The 23260-nt window shown below is 41.0% G+C and overlaps 1 protein-coding gene across 6 annotated transcripts in view; it reads right to left on the minus strand.

Annotated features, from left to right (window-relative positions):
- RGSL1 (regulator of G protein signaling like 1) overlaps window positions 1-23260 on the minus strand; it is a 132800-nt gene that overhangs the window by 7242 nt on the left and 102298 nt on the right. For 4 of the 6 annotated variants that reach the window (XM_058430573.1, XM_058430574.1, XM_058430570.1 and 1 more), the window contains one exon: window positions 9003-9093. The exons of 1 other annotated variant lie outside the window; for it this stretch is intronic. In XM_058430573.1, coding sequence (XP_058286556.1) covers window positions 9009-9093 — 85 coding nt within the window. In that variant the 3' untranslated portion in view covers window positions 9003-9008. Of the gene's footprint in view, window positions 1-8282; window positions 8411-9002; window positions 9094-23260 lie in introns of those variants that run through there. One more of the 6 variants, XM_058430572.1, reaches the window with a different exon arrangement.

Consider the following 23260-nt stretch of genomic DNA (forward strand, 5'->3'; position numbering starts at 1 on the left):
TCAGCATTCCTTTTTCCCTTCTGTGGAGATTTTCTCTCAGGCTTGCCTAAGTGCCTAGTACAGTGCCTGGCATACACTACACACCCAGTTTTACTTGTTGCTGTTCTTAATTATTGCTATAGAGTGAATTGTGTCCCTCCCAAGTTCATACATTGAAGCCCTAACCCCCCAATGTGTTAGTTTGAAGATGGGGGTCTTTGGGAGGTAATTAGTGTTGGATGAGATCATGAGGATAGGGCCCTCATGTTGGGATTAATGACCTCAGAAGAAGACAGAAAGAGCTGTCCTTTCTCACTGCCTTATGAGCATACAGAAAGAAAGTGTCCGTCTGCAAGCCATAATGAGAGTCTTCACCAGGACCCCAATGGACAAAAGTCACTAAGACAATCACCATAGGCTTGCAGCAAATGTTTACGCTCCTCCGGTCTTCTCCTATCACAGGAACAGAATTTTTTTTTTTTTTGAGATGGAATCTCACTCTGTTTTCCAGGCTGGAGTGCAGTGGTGCGATCTCAGCTTACTGCAAGCTCCACCTCCCAGGTTCATGCCATTCTCCTGCCTCAGCCTCCCCAGCAGCTGGGACTACAGGTGCTTGCCACCAAGCCTGGCTAATTTTTTTGTATTTTTAGTAGAGATAGGGTTTCACCATGTTAGCCAGGATGGTCTTGATCTCCTGACCTCGTGATCCACCCGCCTCGGCCTCCCAAAGTGCTGAGATTACAGGCATGAGCCACGGCACCCAGCCATATATTTTTTTTAAAGGAATGTTTTTTCATCACCTCCACGGTGTTTTTCATTTGTGTAAACTTTTCATTGCTTTATGGCCTATTTGCTTAGACTAAGACCAAAAGATGGGGCCAGGCGTGGTGGCTTACATCTGTAGTCCCTGCATTTTGGGAGGCTGAGGCAGGCAGACCACTTGAGGTCAGGAGTTCAAGACCAGCTTGGGCAACAAAGTGAAACCCTGTCTCCACTAAAAATGCAAAAAAAAAAAAAAAAAAAAAATTAGCCAGACCTGGCAGCATGTGCCTGTGGTCCCAGCTACTTGGGAGGCTGAGATGAGAGGATAGCTTGAGCCTGGGAGGCAGAGGTTGCAGTGTGCAGAGATCAGGCCACCGCACTGCAGCCTGGGCAACAGAGCCAGACTGTCTCAAAAACAAACAAACAAACAAAAGACCCTGCCGAGATGAGCTCGGTCGCGGAGACCCTAACCCAGTGGCACTAGAGGAATTAAAGACACACACACAGAAATATAGAGGTGTGGAGTGGGAAATTAGGGGTCTCACAGCCTGCAGAGCTGAGAGCCCTGAACAGAGATTTACCCATGTATTTATAAACAGCAAGCCAGTGATAAGCATTGTTTCTATAGATTATGGATTAACTAAAAGTATTCCTTATGGGAAATAAAGGGATGGGCTGAAATAAAGGGATGGGCTCTGGCTAGTTATCTGCAGCAGGAGCATGTCCTTAAGGCACAGATTGCTCATGGTATTGTTTGTGGTTTAAGAACACCTTTAAGCGGTTTTCTGCCCTGGGTGGGCCAGGTGTTCCTTGCCCTCATTCCGGTAAACCCACAACCTTCCAGTGTGGGCATCATGGCCACCATGAACATGTCACAGTGCTGCAGAGATTTTGTTTATGGCCAGTTTTGGGGCCAGTTCCCAACAAGACCCAAAGATGGTACTAACAAGAGGAGAGAAGTGGGTGGGGAAAAAGCAAAAGAATTAGATTTTTTGAGGCTCTAGAACACCATCAACAGGATTTTATGTTGATAATATTTATATTTAATATTATTGATTAATAATATTTATTCAAAAATAATAACATAACATTACTATGTTAGCCACTAATATTGGCCTATAAAAACTTAACCCACGAATCTTGAAGTGATTTGATGTCCACAGCAGGAGTGAACCCAAAGCAATGAGAAACATAAACACAGAGAATTTCATTCTTTCTGCTCACTGAAAATTCTCTCTTCTTGAGAATCAAGTCTTTTAAAAAATACATTTTGTGAAACAATAATCAGCGAAGATTTTGTTTAGCTCTCTTAACAGGGACCAAATGACTGTGACTCAGACAAGGTAGAAGATTATGTGTCTTTCCTGTTAAAGCCTCAGCTGTTCAGCAGACCAGGAAGTAGGAAGTGATGCTCCATGAGTCAGTGAACAAATAAGACCAAAATCCCTGTCCTCATGAGGTGGGAGCAGGGTGGGGTAGGGAAGAAAACCAACATCCATAAGGACAGAGTATACTGGAGGGTAATAGTAAGCAGGAAGAAAGTTAAGCAAGGTAAGAGTAGTTAGGGAAAGTAGATTAAATTTAAAGACGGGGGTCAGGTGGACCGCATCAAGAGGGAGTCTACCAAGGGAAACCGCAAGGGAGCAAAAGAGCAAGCCGTGGAGGTATTTGAGGGAAAGCAAACAGAGGGAACAGATAGTCAGTTCAGAGGCCCTGGGGCCTGTTCATACCTGAGCTGTTCGAGGAGCACAAAAGCATGATTGCCATGCAGAGTGAGCAAAGACCAGCAAGAAGAAGAGAAGACAGAGGGGTCAGGGAACCAGGGAGGGAGGGCCCCAAAGCACATGGAAGGGTTTGGGTTTTTACTGAGATGGGAAGCCCTCAGTGGACTGTGGGCAGAGGAGTGGCATGATGTAGCTTAACACTTAAAAGAATCACTCTGCGTCCCCTGTGAACAGAAAGCAGAGGGCAAGAGTAAAAACAGGAAGATCAGTTAGGAGACTATTAAATAGTTTGTGCAAAGACTTTAGTAGCCGATGCTCGGTGATGGCAGTGAGGTTGACTTCAAGTCGGCAGGCAGACTGGGGATGTATTTTGTAGGTAGAGCCAACAGGATTTGCTGACAGAGTGAGATACGGTGTGAGAGAGAAGAGTCCAGGACAATTGTCAGCATTTTGGCTTGAGTGACTGGAGGAGTAGGGCTGCCATTAAATGGAGGTGGAAAGGCTTCCAGAGGAGCAGGTTTAGAGGGAAGACCAAGAGTTTCATTTGGGACATGCCAAAAGTGATATTTCTAATAGACATTTAAGTGGAGATGTCATATAGGGTTAGATGTGCAGATCAGGAGTTCAGGGAGATTGGCTGGGGAGAAATTCATGAGTCATCTAATGATAGTATTAAAGGCCTTGCAATGAGAAATGATTATTGAGAGAATGAGTGTGGGAAGAAAATAACAGGGAGAAAGAGGAAGAGAGGTCAAATAGTTACTTCCATCACTTCTGCCGACATTCCTTTGGGTGGAATTCAGCTACATGTCTTTACCCAGCTGCAAGGGAGGTTGGGGAATGAAGTTTCTACTTGGGTAACCAGAGGCGCAGCTAAAATGTAGGGGGTTCTATTACTAAAAATAAGACAAGGAGAAGGGAAACAAGAAGAACAGTTAGCAGTGGCTTCCAACTTGGTGTTTTTATGATGCATCTAATGAAAAAAGGGAAGAGAAGGCAGAGACAACAGTGACAAGAATAGGAAGAACAAGAAGGTGGGACTGGGGAGAGAAAGTTGAGGAAAAGGAGGGAGGGGGGAATATAAAGGCGGGAATGCAGAGGAGTTTGAGTATATGAGGAAAAGAGAAGAGGTGAAGTAGGATAGAAAGAGGAGAAAAAGGGTTAGGGAGGCGTAGAGGAGGGAGAAAAAGGGGATGGAGAAGTGTGATGAAAAAATAAAAAGACAAGACATTAAAGTGGAAGCAAAGAGAAGGGGTAGCAAATACATTCTAAAAAGGGGGCAATGTAGTGAAACCCCACCTAAAAAAAATAGCTGTGGTGGTGTGAGCCTGAGACTACAGTGAGCCATGATCATGCCATTGAACTCTGGCCTGGGCAACAGAGTGGGACTCTGTCTCAACAAACAAACAAACAAGCAAACAAATAAAAATTGAAAGGAGAAATTTGCCTTACAGGCATCTGCCAGTTACCCACGTCTGAGTGGAAATTGAGGCTTATGTTTTACCAGTTTTTATACTTGAATTAATCTCACTGATACGCAGTAAGTACTGGCTGTGTGCTGGGCCCTGAACACATAGAGATGAGGGAGCTTTTTTTCACTTCCCATAAAGAACAGAACAGCAAAATAGCACTTGTAGGGTGTTACTTTTTAAAAAAATTTTGGGTAAATGATGTGGGTTGAAAAAGATCAGAAGCAAAAAAAGTTGAACTTTAAGACATAAGCCAATTTAAAAATGAGTAATCAGATGTATTATAAGTTTAATAGTAGTGTCCTGTGAGAAACCCAATTATGTTATAATTCATATTATTTGATAAATAATACAATGAAAGTATCGTAAATACTCACACTCTTTTTACTCTAACAAGCTATTTTAATTTTTTGTATTTTATCTTGAACTCATTTACATGCATATGAGAGTTTTGCATAATTGACACCCTAGTGTATTAGTTCATTCTGATGCTGCATTTTTACTTAGATAAAATTACTTATATTACAAATATAGCAACATATTGATTTATAGTAATTATTTAAATGAATATTTAAGACTCTATTAAAGTATCCAAGATTGTTTACACATTTTCCTTTTGCTGATTTCTAGTTTGCTTCCATTTTTAATATGACTAATACTCCAAAGACCTATGTCACACATATAATTTATTCCTTAAAAAATATATATGTAGTTATTTTCTTCTTTCTAAGTATTGCTGTAAAAATGTATACATAATTATTACTTGAAATATGTGAAATACTTGGGTGTGTATGTTTAATTTTAGTTCATTGTGGGAAAGTTAATTTTAGAAAAGAAGAAAGAATAAAATAAATAGCACTTTGTAATCTTGACACACAGTAATCAGTGTTAAACTTCTGATTTTTTTTTTTTTTTTTTTTTGAGACGGAGTTTTGCTCCATCACCCAGGCTGGAGTGCAGTGGCGCAAACTTGGCTCACTGCAACTTCCACCTCCCGGGTTCAAGCAATTCTCCTGCCTCAGCCTCCCAACTTCTGGTATTTTTAATATGTATATACATTGTATTATTATGTTCACAACAATATAGATTCATGTATCTGCATACGATTAGTCATAACTTGAGTCATAGCATAATGAAGCTTTTGTATCTGCATTGACTTCCATTCTGGATATTTTCTCATATTATTAAATATTTGTCTGCAACATGCACCATGATTTATCTAACTGCACCACTCTTACTGGACAGTTAGCATTTTTATTTACTGCAATTAACAACAGTAAAATTAATTTGAGGCCAGCCTTTGCACCCATCTCTGATTAATTCCTTAGAGTTAAATATCTAGAACTTCAATAACTGGTTTAAAAATTTTCATATTTTTATGATTTTGAAATATATTAGCATATTGTATTCTAGAAGGGCTGCATCAACTTACAATTTTCTTTTCTCAATATGAGAATGTCTGTTTTCCCTCACACTTAACAGGAGGCAGTCTCTTTATTTAAAAAGCAAACAAACAAAAAATAGCTCTAACAGTTTCATAGGTAAGAAATTAACTCTCCTGCTTCATTTTGGGTTTTTTTGACTACTTCTGAAGCCAAATATTTACACCCTCTATTGGTATATAATGATTTGTGTGACAACTCATGTTCTTTCTCCATTACAAAAAATTTGAAGTGTTCATTTTTTGTCATTTTTAAAGAGCTCTTTATATATTGAAATTATTCACTTTGTCAAGTATCTTCTATGTAGTCCTGTTTTTAAATTGTACTTTTAGTTTTGTTTATGAGGAACTTTGAAGAGTAGAAACTTTAGATCATTAAGTAGTACAATACATCAGTATTTTTCTTTCAGCTTTTTGCCTTTGTGTTATGCTTAGAAAGTCATTCCCTTTCCAAGATTATTTGCCTTCACTTTGAATTTTTAAAATTGTTCTACTTTTTCAATTTAACTGAAATACTTTTGGCATGTGGCCTTGCATCATTTTAAATTGTATGTATGGGTGGAGGGTGGCCAAGAATTTCTATGAAAATTTATTAATATTAGCTATGAAAAAGTGATTTGATATAAAAAATGGGTTTTTATTCAACTGTTAGCAAATTAAGCTGTTATCCAAAGCAAGACTTACCTGCAATGCTGATTTTAGTCTTAAGAATCTATAAGTCTCAATTTTACCATGTTAAATGGAAAGACATCCTATGTTCATGGATTGGAAAACTTAGTACTGTTAAGATGACAATACACTCTAAGTTGAACTCCAGAGCCAATGCAATCTTTATCAAATCCAGTTGACATTTGTTTATTTACCTATTTACTTATTTAGCAGAAATTAAGCTGATCCTAAAATATGGAAATACAACAGCCCCAACTTAGCCAAAACAATCTGGAAAAAGAAAAAAACAGAACAAATTGGAGGACTCTCACTTCCTGATGTCAAAACTTATTACAAAGCTACAATAGTTAAACAGTGTGGTACTGGCATAGGAACAGACATGTAGATTAATGAAATAAAACTGAGAGTTCAGATATAAACCTTTATGTTGATCACAAGTTGATTCTTTGCCAGGAGTATGGAAGACAATTCTATGGGGGAAAGAATAGTCTTTTCCTCAAATGGAGGTGGGATAACTGGATATACACATGCAAAAGAATGAAATCGATACCCCTCCTCACACCATACACAAAAATTAACTCAAAATGAATAATACACTTAAATGTAGGAGCTAAAACTATAAAACCTTCAGAAGAAAACATAGGAGTAAATTTTTGTGGTTTTCGGTTAAGCAATGGTTTTTTAGATGTAAGACCAAATGCACAACTTACAAAAGGAAAAATAAGAAAATTGACTATATCAAGGCTTGAAAGTTTATGCTGCAAATAACGCTAAGAAAGTGTAAAAACAACCTACAGAATGGGAGAAAATATTTGCAAATCACATATCTGATAAGAAACTTGTATCTAGAATATATAAAAAGCATTTACAACTTAAAAATGAAAAACTAAAAATAATCCAACCTAGAAATGGGCAAGGGATTTGAACAGACATTTGTCTAAAGAAGATGCACAAACAACCAGTATGCATACATAAAGAAGTTCAACATCATTAGCCATTAAGGAAATGCAAATGAAAACTACAATGAGGTTTCACATCGCACTCACTAGGATGGTTATAATAAAAAAGACAGACAATGACAAGTTTTGGTGAGGTTGTGGAGAAATTGAAACACTATACATTCCTGGTGGAAATGTGAAACTGTGCTTTGGAAAACATTCTGGTAGTTTCTCAAAGTGTTAAACAGACTTACCATATGACTCATCAATTCTACCCCTAGATAGACACACAAAGAAAATAAAAACATAAATCCACACAAAAACGTATACATGAATGTTTATAGCAGCACTATTCATAGTAGGCAAAAAGTGAAAAACAACTCAAATGTTCATAAACTGATAAATGGATGAATAAAGTGTGGTATATCCATATAATGGAATATTATTCAGTGATAAGAAGGAATGAGTATTTGTTATGACTTAGACGAATCTTGAAAACATTCTGTTAAGTGAAAGAAGCCAGTTAACAAAAGACTAAATGTTGTATGATTCCATTTATGTGAAATGTCTAGAAAAGGCAAACCTATAGAGACAGAAAGTAGTTTAGTGGTAGCACAGAGCTGGGGAGCATAGTGAGGAGAAATGGGGAGTGATGGCCAGTGGGTATGGGGTTTCATTTGGGGGCAACAAAAATGTTTTAGGATTAGATTGTATTGACTGTAAAAACCTGTGAATACTGTTAAAAGCTATAGCATACACAACCTAAAGGAGTGAATTGTATGGTGAATTGTATTTCAAAAAAGTTGTTAAATTTTTGAAAAATATATTTTTTAACTTTAGAGACAAGATCTCCCTCTGTTGCCCAGGCTGGAGTGCAGTGGTGGGATCAAAGCTCACTGGAGCCTCAAAGTCCTGGGCTGAAGTGATCCTCCCACCTCCACCTCTTGAGTAGCTATGACTACAGGTGTGTGCCCCGACACCCAGCTAAAAAATCTTTTAAGAGATGCAAATAATGTGAAATTGCTGACATATTTTAGATCATGGAGTACCTACCTGCTACAACATTCGTTCTTTTTCTTTTTTTAAATAAAGGTTGGGGAAAGATGATGTCATAGAAAAACCTTTAAATTTGACAGTGATGCTATAATAATCCAAGTAAAATGCCACAGAGATTGGGCTAAATTGAGAGACTATGTAGGTGTGAGAAAAATTTACAAACATATTTCTTTGGGAGAAAGATATCATTATGTTTATTTTTAAGAAGTTGGTAAAGTACATTTGCTGTCACGCTCCTGGAGATAATCCCAGAGTCACTGCAGACTAAAGAGATTGAGGCAAACTGGCACTGTTCTTGAAGCCACAGAAATGTTGAGTTTTCATCAGGAAGACAACTAAAGAAAAGTCTAAAGCTGTCGATGTCACGAATTCCTAGCATAAACACACAGAAATCATTGAGAATGGCAGGGCCAGGAGCAGAACAACAAATGCTACATGGATAACACTTCTTTTAATAAGACCTACAGAACTGTAGCCAGTCCAGAGAAGGCTGACTGGACTGACCAAAGACAAAGTCCTCTGTGCCCATTCTGATTGCCTGTCTCTCATTTTTCAGCAATAAAGCGTATGTGATACAAATCAGTAGTTCTGAATTCTGGCTGCAAGTTAGAATCACTTGGGCTCAACCCTAGACCAATTAAATCAGAACGTTGGGTGGGGCTTAGGCTCCAGCATTAAAAAATCTCGCAGGAACTTCCAGTGTCTCGTCTGGTCTGTTAGGAGCTTAGAAGTCATCACTCCATCTTAACAACAAGTAAATAGCGAAGTTACTGACAGATTTGAAAACAGTTACATACACTGTAGGATAAGAAGACACACAAAGATGTTGCTGTTCGCACAGTAGATTGATTCCTGCCAAATTTGTGGTCTTATATATGAATGCGTGCAGAATGGATTTATGAATACCCAAAGCAACATAGAAGCATTGCATAGAAGATGAGAAAATTTAATAGGAAGTACTCATGTCCATTTACATCAAATCATAGAAGAATTTCAAAATAAGTAGCGCCATATAGAAAATGAATGTGAACACATTCTCCAAGGAGAGACACACCCTAAAAGAAAAAAAAAACAGCTATTCAAGATGCAAGACTTCAAAATATCATGATCATAAAAGTCAGTCCACTCTCACGGACTACTTCCGAGCAATTGCCCATAATACGTAATATACCTTTACATATGTTGAATTTTTTTAGTTTTTTAGTTTTGTTTTGTTCCCCTACTATTTTAAATTGTCCCCATTTTTTTTGGACAATTTGTTATGTATTCCATCTTTGCATCATTTCGAATACTGGGAGTATAAATTGTGTAAAGACTTTTAGAGAGTTCTAATTTGTTTTATGCATTTTTTGCAAATTTGACTCCTTCATTGACTTTGTCCATGTATGTAAAAACATTGAAACTTTCTCAATAAATAAAGAGATGGTCCTTTTTGTACATCTGCTTTTATGACAGATAACATTTCTCAAGATCTCAGCTCTTTGGGCAACTGCGTATGTGGTAGTAGTGGCCTAGTGTGGTTTTTGATTGATCTTGTCAAAACACGTAGGTTGTGTGTCATAATATTTCAGATGACTGCAGTTATAAAGCTGGGTGCACACAATTACCAAGCACAGTGATATGCATTATATATTTTGTTTTTGACTTACTTCCTTATGACTATGGTTCGTCTGCTCATACTGTTATGTTTGTGTGGCTGTCATTAGTATAGCTGAGTATTTACCTTACCAAAATGTTATCATTGTCTATTTTATCGTGTCAATTGGCCTATGAAGAGTTCTGCTGTGTTTTCATGTCTTCCAAATACATCCCCTTTAAAAATGTAAATAAATGTTTTTAAAGAATTTCTAAAATTATTTTTTCCAGAATTGTGTTTTCAGGATTTTGATCTTTCAGGCTTGTGATTTTTTGAATTTTAGACTTTAGGGACTGTGAAATCTTTCAGGATTTCAGCCTTCAAGATTATAGTGTTTGGGATTGTGTCTTTCATGATTATGGCCCAACCCCCTGGCAAAGAGTCTGATTTCCCAATTCTGTCCTTGGGTGGAGCTACCAGGTGCCCTATTCTCAGAGCCCAGGCTTGGTCCTGGAGCCACTGTGTAACTAGCTCTGGGTACTGCACTTTCCCTCACAACCTCCCTGCACTCTCCTCTGCCTTTGTAAGTTGTCCCTTTACCAAACCACCTCAGATTACCCTAATTAGAGTGCCATCTCTCTTCTGCTGGGACCTTTCCTATGTTCTCCTGGGGCCTCTATCCTTCCTCACTATCCATGGCGCCACACCAGTCACTGGTCCCTAGTTCGCAGCATATGAATGGGTTTAATTTCCAAATTTCTTTGACAGATGGTAGCTGGAAGCAGAATCATCATGTCTCACAGAAACAATACCATCATTGGCACTGAATTTGTCAGATGAGGCCATCAGTGCCCATTTAGACCAAGTATAATTGATGTTTTACACCCAGCCGTCTTCTCCCCTCCTGAAGGTGCCCAGAGGACTTGTGTTTCCCCTTCCTTCCCCGCTTTCTGTAGCCCTCTGGATTCTTCTCGCTCCTTCCTTCACCTGCAGGGACTCAGCACTCACAGCTCACTTTCACCCTCAGAAAGTTTAGGATGGGGCCTCGGGAGGCAGGACTGGAGAAGAGTAATTCCCCCACCAAAGCAGAAGCTCCTCTCATCCCTGCTGGGACCCTGCCCCAACCCCAGTCCCAGCCCCAGTGTTGAGTATTCAAATTCCCAGGCCCATCCCATTTTGGCTGGAGGCGGGGAACAGGGGGTGTTGCTAGATCAAACATTGGATGTTCAGTTAAATTTGAATTTTAAGTAAGCAACAGATAACTTTTTTAGTATCAGCTAAATATGTCCCATGCAATATTTGGGCATACTTAAGCTAAAAAAGTACTCATTGCTTATCTGAAATTCATATTTAACCTGGTGCCTGTATTTTTATCTGCTAAGTCTGGCAGTCCTACATCTCTTCAATCTTTTTTTTTGTTCTACTGTTCCCATTTCCACCTACCCAAACCCATATTTCGGCACAAATACAATTCTTGAAAAAAATGACTCGTATAGACAGACTGTCTGATTTTCCTCTGACATTTAAGCAAATTGTTGAGTTTTTGTGTACAGAGTCTCCACGGGACACCAGGAAGTGTCACATATTTTGAAGCCACTGACAAGATGTGTAGTGCTGGCATCTTCCTGCCTCCATTACTTTGCCTATAGAATGAAGCTTACAATTCCTAGTGCTGCTGTCACATAGTAAGTGTGCAATAAAGGCTCACTAATATTTTAAAAGTACATCTGTCAGGAACTCAGGGTGTGCATGTAGAGGGCATGGAAAGAAGTCTTATTACTCCCTATTAATAATAAACATATAACACACAGACATCTTCCAAAGGACTACGTATGTGTTAGGAATTAAATGGATCTTGTGGGGTTTTGTTGTTTTTTGTTTTGTTTTGTTTTGAGACAGGGTCTCACTCTGTCGCCCAGGCTGGAGTGCAGTGGTACGATCTTGGTTCATGGCAGCTTCGACCTCCCAGGCTCAGGTGATCCTCCCACCTCAGCCTCCCATGTAGCTGGGACTTATGGTGCCCCCAAGGACCATGTAACTTGTTGGAGAAAATACATTCAGAATTTTCCCAGGAATATTCACTATACCATTCCTGACCAACCACTTCCTTCATGTCCTGGGAAGTTTAAGGAAAAGACAGAAGGAGGGAAGGCAACTAAAGTCCCCCACCCTCCATCTGTTCCTGGCCTTATGCTGTGCTCTTGGACTACATTATATGCAGTCAGTCCTCAAACAACCCTATGAGGTAAACATAATCAGCTGCATTTCACATACAGTGTTGGGAGTCAGCGAGGGTAAGTAATTTGCTGATGATCACAAAGTTGCTAGGAGCAGAGATAGGATTTAAACAAGACTGTCTCATGGAAAACCGTGAGCTCTGACAGAGGGTGCAGGGCCTTCTGGTCTGGACTCTGTTGGCTGGGGGAGGGCCCATGTGTCAAATGTGTCAAAGTCACTGGGTGGGGCTAGCTGGCTTGTGATCTTCATCTGGGAAAAGAAGTATTCTATCCACGAATCATTTGGATTGGAAATGGCCTTGGGAGCCCTCTTGGGAGCAACTTATCATTTTCCCTGTGCCCTTTTACTTATGAAGAGGATGGCAGGCTCACAGATTGTGATTGTGGACACCCTTTATTCTGGCTAATGACCTGCAGCCCTGGAGGTGTATGGGTGAGGGCTGGCACCCTGAGGTCCTGCACACACGGGCCACCTCCTCCTCTGGATGACACTTGGATCAGTTGGAGGCTCTCAAAATGAGGGATAGATGTCTTTTCATATTTCTGTATAAAGAGGGGAGACTTCATGTCACTCTCTGACATGTATCAGAAAAGGCTTCTATATAGATGAAGGCAAGTCTCAGTCACTCTTGCTCTTTCTGCTTTCCTCTGCCTCTTTCCATCACCCTTTAGTCTGAATGGGCTGTATGAGATTCCTAAAAAACAAAGAGTTCTTAAAGCATCAAGATTTATTGGAATACAGAAAAATTCATGAAGACAATAGCATTTGCTATTTCTTCTTTATGGTGGTAGTCACAACTGTAATTGATAGTTGAACTGATTTTCTGTTAATAGCACAGTCTGACTATAAGGTCAGTGAAAGCATGAACTTCACATTCTGTTTTCTCCACTGCATTTCCAGCACCCAGCACAATTCATTTACTCATGCATTCAATATGTATTTATGAGGCAACTATTATCTGCATGTCACTGTGCTAGGTAAGGTGAAAAATAGTTCTTGGTCTATTCTAGGTACAAATAAAAATAGGACTTGGTCTCTGCCCTACAAAGGCATGTAGTCTAGTAGGTGAGACACATACATGAATAATTATCTCAAGGAGAGGAAAAAATGTGTCTCAGAAACTAAGAGGAGAGAGTAAGAGGAGAAAGGAGAATCAGGAGGTATCACAGTGTGATGTCTGTGTGATGGAGAAGAAAGGGAAGGGGCCCTTTAGACAATCACCAAGTTGCTGGAGAATGGCGTGTACGAGACAGAGAGAGGAAAAAGATAAACCTGGAAACCTGGACTGAGGCCGTATTAGCAATGGCCTTGTACGTCCCACAAAGGAGTGAGACTTTTCCAACCAGGTGAAGGAGGAGAATAAAAGCTTTCATGCTGAGGAAATGAGCAGGTCAGATTTGTTCTCAGTGTGTGGGATGAAGCAGCGTGTGTTGGGTGTGTGTGGAGAGGGGAATGTGGTGACTTCACAGGGCCAGTGATGGGGACAAGGGCCTGAGAAAAGCAGTGCCAATGGGATAGAGAGGAAGGTCTGGATAGCAGCAACATGTCCAAGGCAGAGTGGCAGAACTTCCCTTTCCTGCAGGTAAAATATGGTAGGGGAGGCAGAGGAATGAGTTGAGGATGATTCTGAGTTTTCTTTTTTTTTCTTTTTTTGAGATGGAGTCTCGCTCTGTCGCCCAGGCTGGAGTGCAGTGGCGCAATCTCGGCTCACTGCAAGCTTCGCCTCCCGGGTTCTCGCCATTCTCCTGCCTCAGCCTCTCCAAGTAGCTGGGACTACAGGCGCCTGCCACCACGCCTGGCTAATTTTTTTGTATTTTTAGTAGAGACAGGGTTTCACCGTGGTCTCGATCTCCTGACCTTGTGATCCGCCCACCTCGGCCTCCCAAAGTGCTGGGATTACTAGCCTGAGCCACCGCACCCGACCCGATTCTGAGTTTTCTAGCTTGGAAGATGGGGTTGATTGGAGAAAAGAAATAAAGGGGCCAAAATTGATTTGGAATACATTAAATTTGTGTTGTGGATCCTGTTAGAATGGATTAAATTTGCACTGGATCCTATTAGAGGAGAAGCTAGGGGCTAGGGATCTCAAGCAAATGGGAGAGTGCATTGTAAGAAGGTAAGTTCAACAGGAGAGCCACAGGAGGCACTGATATTTAAGGAAGAAACAAGAAATGTGAAGAAGAATCAGAAAGAATAGTCAGAGCTATGACAAGAGAAAGAAAAAAATGGTGTTCCTGAGTCTCTAGGAGGCAGTAATCACATCAGAGGCCCAGATTGTGGGTTCATACATTCTTTTCTAAGGAAGGTGGTCTAGAACTGTGGTCGGTAGAATTTCTGGTGACTACCCTAGGATATCTATGCTCTAATCTCTAGAATCTGTGAATGTGTGCCCTTACATAGCAAAAGGAATTTTCTGGGTGGAATTAAGGCTAAGGACCTTAAAACAGAGACATTATTCTGGATTGTCTGGGTGGGCCCTTAAAAGGGAGTTGGGAGGCAGAAGAGGGAACCAGAGAGATGCGATGATAGAAGAAGAGGCAGGAGAAATTCAAAGAATGGGCAGGACTTGACCCACCATTCCTGGATTTAAAGACAGAGGAAGGAGGCCAAGAGCCAAGGAATGCAGGTGGCTTCTCAGGAACTGGGAACGGCTCTCAGCTGACAGCCAGGAAGGAAGCGAGACCTCCATCCTGTACCTACAAGGACTGAATTCTGCCAATAATCTGAATGAACCAGGAAACAGATCCTCCCCAACAGCCTCCAGAGGGGAACACAGCCTTCCTGACACCCTGATGTTAGCTTGAGTCCCAGGTCAGACTTCTGACCTACAGACTTGTAAAATAATAATTTGTGTTGTTTTAAGCCACTAAGTTTCTGGTAACTTGTTATGGTAGCAAAAGGAAACTAACACAGGAACTGAAGTGGGCCAGGTTCCTTACCTGGTCCCTCTTTCTTGGCCTTTTCCTTAGATGGTAGTGGCCCCTGGATCTAGTGTTGGGACTCCTTTTCCCCCCCTCCCATATTTTTTGTTCAAACTAGACCCAAGACCCAAATCTAATTTCAAGGGCAAAGAAAAATATTAAAGCAAGGAATGCAATTTGTTGGGCTGTGGGTCAGTGTTGTCCCTAACTAAGTTTTGTTTTAACTGTAATGTTACAGACATTTTTAATTTCTCACTTTTTTCCTTCCTTCCTTCCTTCCTTCCTTCCTTCCTTCCTTCCTTCCTTCCTCCCTCCCTCCCTCCCTCCCTCCCTCCCTCCCTCCTTCCTTCCTTCCTTCCTTCCTTCTTTCCTTCCTTCCTTCTTTCCTTCTTTTTTTTCCTAAGTAGAAGCTCTGGCAACACTAGGTTGGCTGGCTTGAGCGGACTGTCTCTGACCCCTTGGGACACGTTCTCCAGTTCACCACAGTCTCTACCACTCCCTCTTATCTCTCATGGACTGCTTTACTCATTTATAAACCCTGCCTGTATTCTACAGGTGACTGACTTAGTGACACTAGACTAACTGGCATTAGAACATGGTAGATCTGGGATCTTTGAAGGGAGTATGTAAGAAACCAAAAGAAACAATCAGCAAGACTTAACAAAAGAGAAGATTTTTTTTTTCCAACTCAGGGGTGACCTAATAAGTATCATTAATCCTTTTAAATAACATGTTTGTGTGTTTGCATACTTACACATGAGTATACCCATGGTGAATGTGGAGAGAAAGATAATTAAGAAATAGGAAGATGGGGCAAAGATCTAAGTTCAAATAGATTAGGAAAAGTACCTTTCTTTTCCTTAAGTGCAGCCCATCTATTGCCAACATGCAGGTTCAGCCATGTCCCACTCCAATGTGAGTGTATTTCAGTATGTGACCATGAGTTAGTATTTTGCTAGATCCTCGTCAGTCACCTTGTTGCTGGCCTAACATCCTCTCTAGTTTCATGCCTGGGGCTTGTGACTTGTTCTTTTTTGATGAAGCGCTTCCCTGTTACCTCAATTCCACTAACTGAGCTCTTCTTTATTCCTTACCTGGGGTCTTGCCTTAGTTTTTTGCCCGATTTTTAGGAACTGGGATTCTGTTTCATGCCCACTCTTCCTTCTATTAATTGCAGTCCTGTTCTAAAGCTCTAGCCCTGATAGGGAAGGGAAGCCTCATGCCCTTTTGTCTAGGCCTTCCTGTCTAACTGGGCCTTCTCCCGGGGGCCCAAGGGGCTCTCCACACCTGGCCTTTTTTCAGCCTCCTCTAGAGTCACGCCTGCCTACAGTCTTCCTGGATCTCCTGCAATCACAGCCCCACCAAGTGACCTCAGAGTCTCAGGTGTTCATAAGCTCTGCTCCAACATCACCTTTTTCATCTTGTGAAAAGTCTGGAAAATAAAAAAACATCGGCACAGCAGGAAGCTTTGGCCAGAAATTTGAAAGTATTCTCCAAAAAGCTTTCCAGTCCTTTCCTGTTCTGTAACCCACAGAGATGACAAGCCAACCTGTCCTCAGTTACCTCAGGTGGAGGGCTTGTTCAGGAAATTCTGACTCATTTTACTTCTGATTTTTTTTCTCAAAGGAGAGAAAATATGCCTATTCATTTAAAATTATGACAATAGTTTAGAGCTTTAGGTAAAAAACCCTGAAGTTTTTTTATCCACTAGTTGGCAAATGAACAGAACTCTCGGGAAGAACTATTCCTTTTGTGAATGAAAAGTTGCGTAAATGGTTGGCATAGAACAAGAACAGGACAAAAAATCAGAAATGGTGTGTTCTAGTCCAGATGCTGCCATTTACTGCCCAGTAATCTTGGGAAAGTCACTTACCTTCTCTGTGAGTCAGATTCTTTCACTGTTTAAAAATAAATGACTTCTGACATGGGTGCTCACAGAGTTGTTGTGAGGACTTACTGAGACAATGGGTGTGAGTCATTGTCTAAATGAGAGATCCTACCATTAAAAGACACCATCTGTCCCTGCTGATTGCCTTCAGTGATCTCTACATCCATTTGTCATGGGATTCTTTAACAACCTGAGCCAGGATTTGCACACAGCCATGAAGCTGTGGAGCAAGACCTAGAGCCCAGATCTCCTGACCCAACTCACCGTGGTGGAAAGAAGCGCTTCCTCTCATGCTCTGCCCAAGACTTACCCACTGCAGTCTGGTCCTGCCACATCTGGGCTGTCAACCCATTGCCCTTCTTGGTAGTTTCTGGGGAAGATGGCACCAGGGCCTTTCATTTTATTTATTTATTTATTTATTATTGTACTTTAAGTTTTAGGGTATATGTGCACAATGTGCAGGTTTGTTACATATGTATCCATGTGCCATGTTGGTGTGCTGCACCCATTAACTCGTCATTTAGCATTAGGTATATCTCCTAATGCTGTCCCTCCCCACTCCCCCCACCCCACAACAGTCCCCGGAGTGTGATGTTCCCCTTCCTGTGTCCATGTGTTCTCATTGTTCAAGTCCCACCTATGAGTGAGAACATGCGGTGTTTGGTTTTTTGTCCTTGTGATAGTTTACTGAGAATGATGATTTCCAGTTTCATCCATGTCCCTACAAAGGACATGAACTCATCATTTTTTATGGCTGCATAGTATTCCATGGTGTATATGTGCCACATTTTCTTAATCCAGTCTATCGTTGTTGGACATTTGGGTTGGTTCCAAGTCTTTGCTATTGTGAATAGTGCCACAATAAACATAAGTGTGCATGTGTCTTTATAGCAGCATGATTTATAATCCTTTGGGTATATGCCCAGTAATGGGATGGCTGGGTCAAATGGTATTTCTAGTTCTAGATCCCTGAGGAATCGCCACACTGACTTCCACAATGGTTGAACTAGTTTACAGTCCCACCAACAGTATAAAAGTGTTCCTATTTCTCCACATCCTCTCCAGCACCTGTTGTTTCCTGACTTTTTAATGATGGCCATTCTAACTGGTGTGAGATGGTATCTCATTGTGGTTTTGATTTGCATTTCTCTGATGGCCAGTGATGATGAGCATTTTTGCATGTGTATTTTGGCTGCATAAATGTCTTCTTTTGAGAAGTGTCTGTTCATGTCCTTTGCCCACTTTTTGATGGGGTTGTTTGTTTTTTTCTTGTAAATTTGTTTGAGTTCATTGTAGATTCTGGATATTAGCCCTTTGTCAGATGAGTAGGTTGCAAAAATTTTCTCCCATTCTGTAGGTTGCCTGTTCACTCTGATGGTAGTTTCTTTTGCTGTGCAGAAGCTCTTTAGTTTAATTAGATCCCATTTGTCAATTTTGGCTTTTGTTGCCATTGCTTTTGGTGTTTTAGACATGAAGTCCTTGCCCATGCCTATGTCCTGAATGGTAATGCCTAGGTTTTCTTCTAGGGTTTTTATGGTTTTAGGTCTAACATGTAAGTCTTTAATCCATCTTGAATTAATTTTTGCATAAGATGTAAGGAAGGGATCCAGTTTCAGCTTTCTACATATGGCTAGCCAGTTTTCCAAGCACCATGTATTAAATAGGGAATCCTTTCCCCATTTCTTGTTTTTGTCAGGTTTGTCAAAGATCAGATAGTTGTAGATATGTGGCATTATTTCTGAGGGCTCTGTTCTGTTCCATTGATCTATGTCTCTGTTTTGGTACCAGTACCATGCTGTTTTGGTTACTGTATCCTTGTAGGATAGTTTTAAGTCAGGTAGCGTGATGCCTCCAGCTTTGTTCTTTTGGCTTAGGATTGACTTGGCGATGCAGGCTCTTTTTTGGTGCCATGTGAACTTTAAAGTAGTTTTTTTCCAATTCTGTGAAGAAAGTCATTGGTAGCTTGATGGGGATGGCATTGAATCTATAAATTACCTTGCGCAGTATGGCCATTTTCATGATATTGATTCTTCCAACCCATGAGCATGGAATGTTCTTCCATTTGTTTGTATCCTCTTTTATTTCACTGAGCAATGGTTTGTAGTTCTCCTTGAAGAGGTCCTTCACGTCCCTGGTAAGTTGGATTCCTAGGTATTTTATTCTCTTTGAAGCAATTGTGAATGGGAGTTCCCTCATGATTTGGCTCTCTGTTTGTCTGTTATTGGTGTATAAGAATGCTTGTGATTTTTGTACATTGATTTTGTATCCTGAGACTTTGCTGAAGTTGCCTATCAGCTTAAGGAGATTTTGGGCTGAGACAATGGGGTTTTCTAGATATACAATCATGTCATCTGCAAACAGGGACAACTTGACTTCCTCTTTTCCTAATTGAATACCCTTTATTTCCTTCTCCTGCCTAATTACCCTGGCCAGAACTTCCAACACTATGTTGAATAGGAGTGGTGAGAGAGGGCATCCCTGTCTTGTGCCAGTTTCCAAAGGGAATGCTTCCAGTTTTTGCCCATTCAGTATGATATTGGCTGTGGGTTTGTCATAGATAGCTCTTATTATTTTGAGATACGTCCCATCAATACCTAATTTATTGAGAGTTTTTAGCATGAAGCGTTGTTGAATTTTGTCAAAGGCCTTTTCTGCATCTATTGAGATAATCATGTGGTTTTTGTCTTTGGTTCTGTTTATATGCTGTATTACATTTATTGATTTGCATATGTTGGACCAGCCTTGCATCCCAGGGATGAAGCCCACTTGATCATGGTGGATAAGCTTTTTGATGTGCTGCTGGATTTGGTTTGCCAGTATTTTATTGAGGATTTTTGCATCAATGTTCATCAAGGATATTGGTCTAAAATTCTCTTTTTTTGTTGTGTCTCTGCTCGGCTTTGGTATCAGGATGATGCTGGCCTCATAAAATGAGTTAGGGAGGATTCCCTCTTTTTCTATTGATTGGAATAGTTTCAGAAGGAATGGTACCAGTTCCTCCTTGTACCTCTGGTAGAATTTGGCTGTGAATCCATCTGGTCCTGGACTCTTTTTGTTGGTAAGCTATTGATTATTGCCACAATTTCAGAGCCTGTTATTGGTCTATTCAGAGATTCAACTTCTTCCTGATTTAGTCTTGGGAGGGTGTATGTGTCGAGGAATTTACCCATTTCTTCTAGATTTTCTAGTTTATTCGCATAGAGGTGTTTGTAGTATTCTCTGATGGTGGATTGTATTTCTGTGGGATCGGTGGTGATATCCCCTTTATCATTTTTTATTGTGTCTATTTGATTCTTCTCTCTTTTCTTCTTTATTAGTCTTGCTAGTGGTCTATCAATTTTGTTGATCTTTTCAAAAAACCAGCTCCTGGATTCATTAATTTTTTGAAGGGATTTTTGTGTCTCTATTTCCTTCAGTTCTGCTCTGATTTTAGTTATTTCTTGCCTTCTGCTAGCTTTTGAATGTGTTTGCTCTTGCTTTTCTAGTTCTTTTAATTGTGATGTTAGAGTGTCAGTTTTGGATCTTTCCTGCTTTCTCTTGTGGGCATTTAGTGCTATAAATTTCCCTCTACACACTGCTTTGAATGTGTCCCAGAGATTCTGGTATGTTGTGTCTTTGTTCTCGTTGGTTTCAAAGAACATCTTTATTTCTGGCTTCATTTCGTTATGTACCCAGTAGTCATTCAGGAGCAGGTTGTTCAGTTTTCATGTAGTTGAGCGGTTTTCAGTGAGTTTCTTAATCCTCAGTTCTAGTTTAATTGCACTGTGGTCTGAGAGACAGTTTGTTATAATTTCTGTTCTTTTACATTTGCCAAGGAGAGCTTTACTTCCAACTATATGGTCAATTTTGGAATAGGTGTGGTGCTGAAAAGAAGGTATATACTGTTGATTTGGGGTGGAGAGTTCTGTAGATGTCTATTAGGTCTGCTTGGTGCAGAGCTGAGTTCAATTCCTGGGTATCCTTGTTAACTTTCTGTCTCGTTGATCTGTCTAATGTTGACAGTGGGGTGTTAAAGTTGCCCATTATTATTGTGTGGGAGTCTAAGTCTCTTTGTAGGTCACTCAGGACTTGCTTTATGAATCTGGGTGCTCCTGTATTGGGTGCATATATATTTAGGATAGTTAGCTCTTCTTGGTGAATTGATCCCTTTACCATTATGTAATGGCCTTCTTTGTCTCTTTTGATCTTTGTTGGTTTAAAGTCTGTTTTATCAGAGACTAGGATTGCAACCCCTGCCTTTTTTTGTTTTCCATTTGCTTGGTAGATCTTCCTCCATCCATTTATTTTGAGCCTATGTGTTTACAATTTGGCATGATTTTGCAGTGGCTGGTACCAGTTGTTCCTTTCCATGTTTAGTGCTTCCTTCAGGAGCTCTTTTAAGGCAGGCCTGGTGGGGACAAAATCTCTCAGCATTTGCTTGTCTGTAAAGTATTTTATTTCACCTTCACTTATGAAGCTTAGTTTGGCTGGATATGAAATTCTGGGTTGAAAATTCTTTTCTTTAAGAATGTTGAATATGGGCCCCCAATCTCTTCTGGCTTGTAGAGTTTCTGCTGAGAGATCCACTGTTAGTCTGATGGGCTTCCCTTTGTGGCTAACCCGACCTTTCTCTCTGGCTGCTCTTAACATTTTTTCCTTCATTTCAACTTTGGTGAATCTGACAATTGTGTGTCTTGGAGTTGCTCTTCTCGAGGAGTATCTTTGTGGTGTTCTCTGTATTTCCTGAATATGAATGTTGGCCTGCCTTGCTAGATTGGGGAATTTCTCCTGGATAATATCCTGCAGAGTGTTTTCCATCTTGGTTCCATTCTCCCCATCACTTTCAGGTACACCAATCAGATGTAGATTTGGTCTTTTCGCATAGTCCCATATTTCTTGGAGGCTTTGTTCATTTCTTTTTATTCTTTTTTCTCTAGACTTCCCTTCTCACTTCATTTCATTCATTTCATCTTCCATCGCTGATACCCTTTCTTCCAGTTGATCGCATCAGCTCCTGAGGCTTCTGCATTCTTCACGTAGTTCTCGAGCCTAGGCTTTCAGCTCCATCAGCTCCTTTAAGCACTTCTCTGTATTGGTTATTCTAGTTATACATTCGTCTAATTCTTTTTCAAAGTTTTTAAGTTCTTTGCCTTTGGCTTAAATTTCCTTCTGTAGCTCGGAGTAGTTTGATCGTCTGAAGCCTTCTTCTCTCAGCTCGTCAAAGTCATTCTCCGTCCAGCTTTGTTCTGTTGCTGGTGAGGAACTGCATTCCTTTGGAGGAGGAGAGGCGCTCTGCTTTTTAGAGTTTCCAGTTTTTCTGCTCTGTTTTTTCTCCATCTTTGTGGTTTTATCTACTTTTGGTCTTTGATGATGGTGATATACAGATGGGTTTTTGGTGTGGATGTCCTTCCTGTTTGTTAGTTTTCCTTCTAACAGACAGGACCTTCAGCTGCAGGTCTGTTGGAGTTTGCTAGAGGTCCACTCCAGACTCTGTTTGCCTGGGTGTCAGCAGCGGTGGCTGCAGAACAGCTGATTTTCGTGAGCCGTGAATGTTGCTGCCTGATCGTTCCTCTGGAAGTTTTGTATCAGAGGAGTACCTGGCCATGTGAGGTGTCAGTCTGCCCCTACTGTGGGGTGCCTCCCAGTTAGGCTGCTCGGGGGTCAGGGACCCACTGGAGGAGGCAGTCTGCCTGTTCTCACATCTCCAGCTGCGTGCTGGGAGAACCACTACTCTCTTCAAAGCTGTCAGACAGGGACATTTAAGTCTGCAAAGGTTACTGCTGTCTTTTCGTTTGTCTGTGCCCTGCCCCCAGAGGTGGAGCCTACAGAGGCAGGCAGGCCTCCTTGAGCTGTGGTGGGCTGCACCCAGTTCGAGCTTCCCAGCTGCTTTGTTTACCTAATCAAGCCTGGGCAATGGTGGACTCCCCTCCCCCAGCCTCACTGCCACCTTGCAGTTTAATCTCAGACTGCTGTGCTAGAAATCAGCGAGACTCTGTGGGTGTAGGACCCTCCCAGCCAGATGCAGGATATAATCTCCTGGTGTGCCATTTTTTAAGCCTGTCGGAAAAACGCAGTATTAGGGTGGGAGTGACCCGATTTTCCAGGTGCCGTCTGTCTGTCACCCCTTTCTTTGACTAGGAAAGGGAACTCCCTGACCCCTTGCACTTCCTGAGTGAGGCAATGCCTCGCAGGGCCTTTCATTTTTGACCAGAAAATGTTCTGTCAGTGTTAGGAGGCCTCTGAGAGATGATTTGCCTCTGCTGGGGGTCTGGCTTGATTACTTCTTCTCTTTTTTGGTGTAGGATAATTTTTGTCTGAAGGGAGAGAAAACAGCCAGTTATCACAACTATGATGCAGTAATTGAAGTTGCATTCTGTGTTGGTTTGTCACTGTCATTTCCTTTAGGAATGGCAATAGCCAAAAGTGAAACCTTCAGGCTTCAGAATAGGGCTTCTTACATTCTTAGTCTCACCTTCTTCCCCAAGGTCTTATAAACTCTGAAGCCATGCATTGCTTTTCCAGTGTAAAGAGCTTCAAAGTATCTGGTTTGTCTTCTGGGCACTGGAACAGGCAAATAATACCTGGGCAGCTCCAAGTCCCTGTTGGAAGGACAAGTCTGG

Source organism: Hylobates moloch, unplaced genomic scaffold, assembly GCF_009828535.3.
Source record: "Hylobates moloch isolate HMO894 unplaced genomic scaffold, HMol_V3 SCAFFOLD_18, whole genome shotgun sequence".
In the NCBI taxonomy this organism is placed as follows: Eukaryota; Metazoa; Chordata; class Mammalia; order Primates; family Hylobatidae; genus Hylobates; species Hylobates moloch.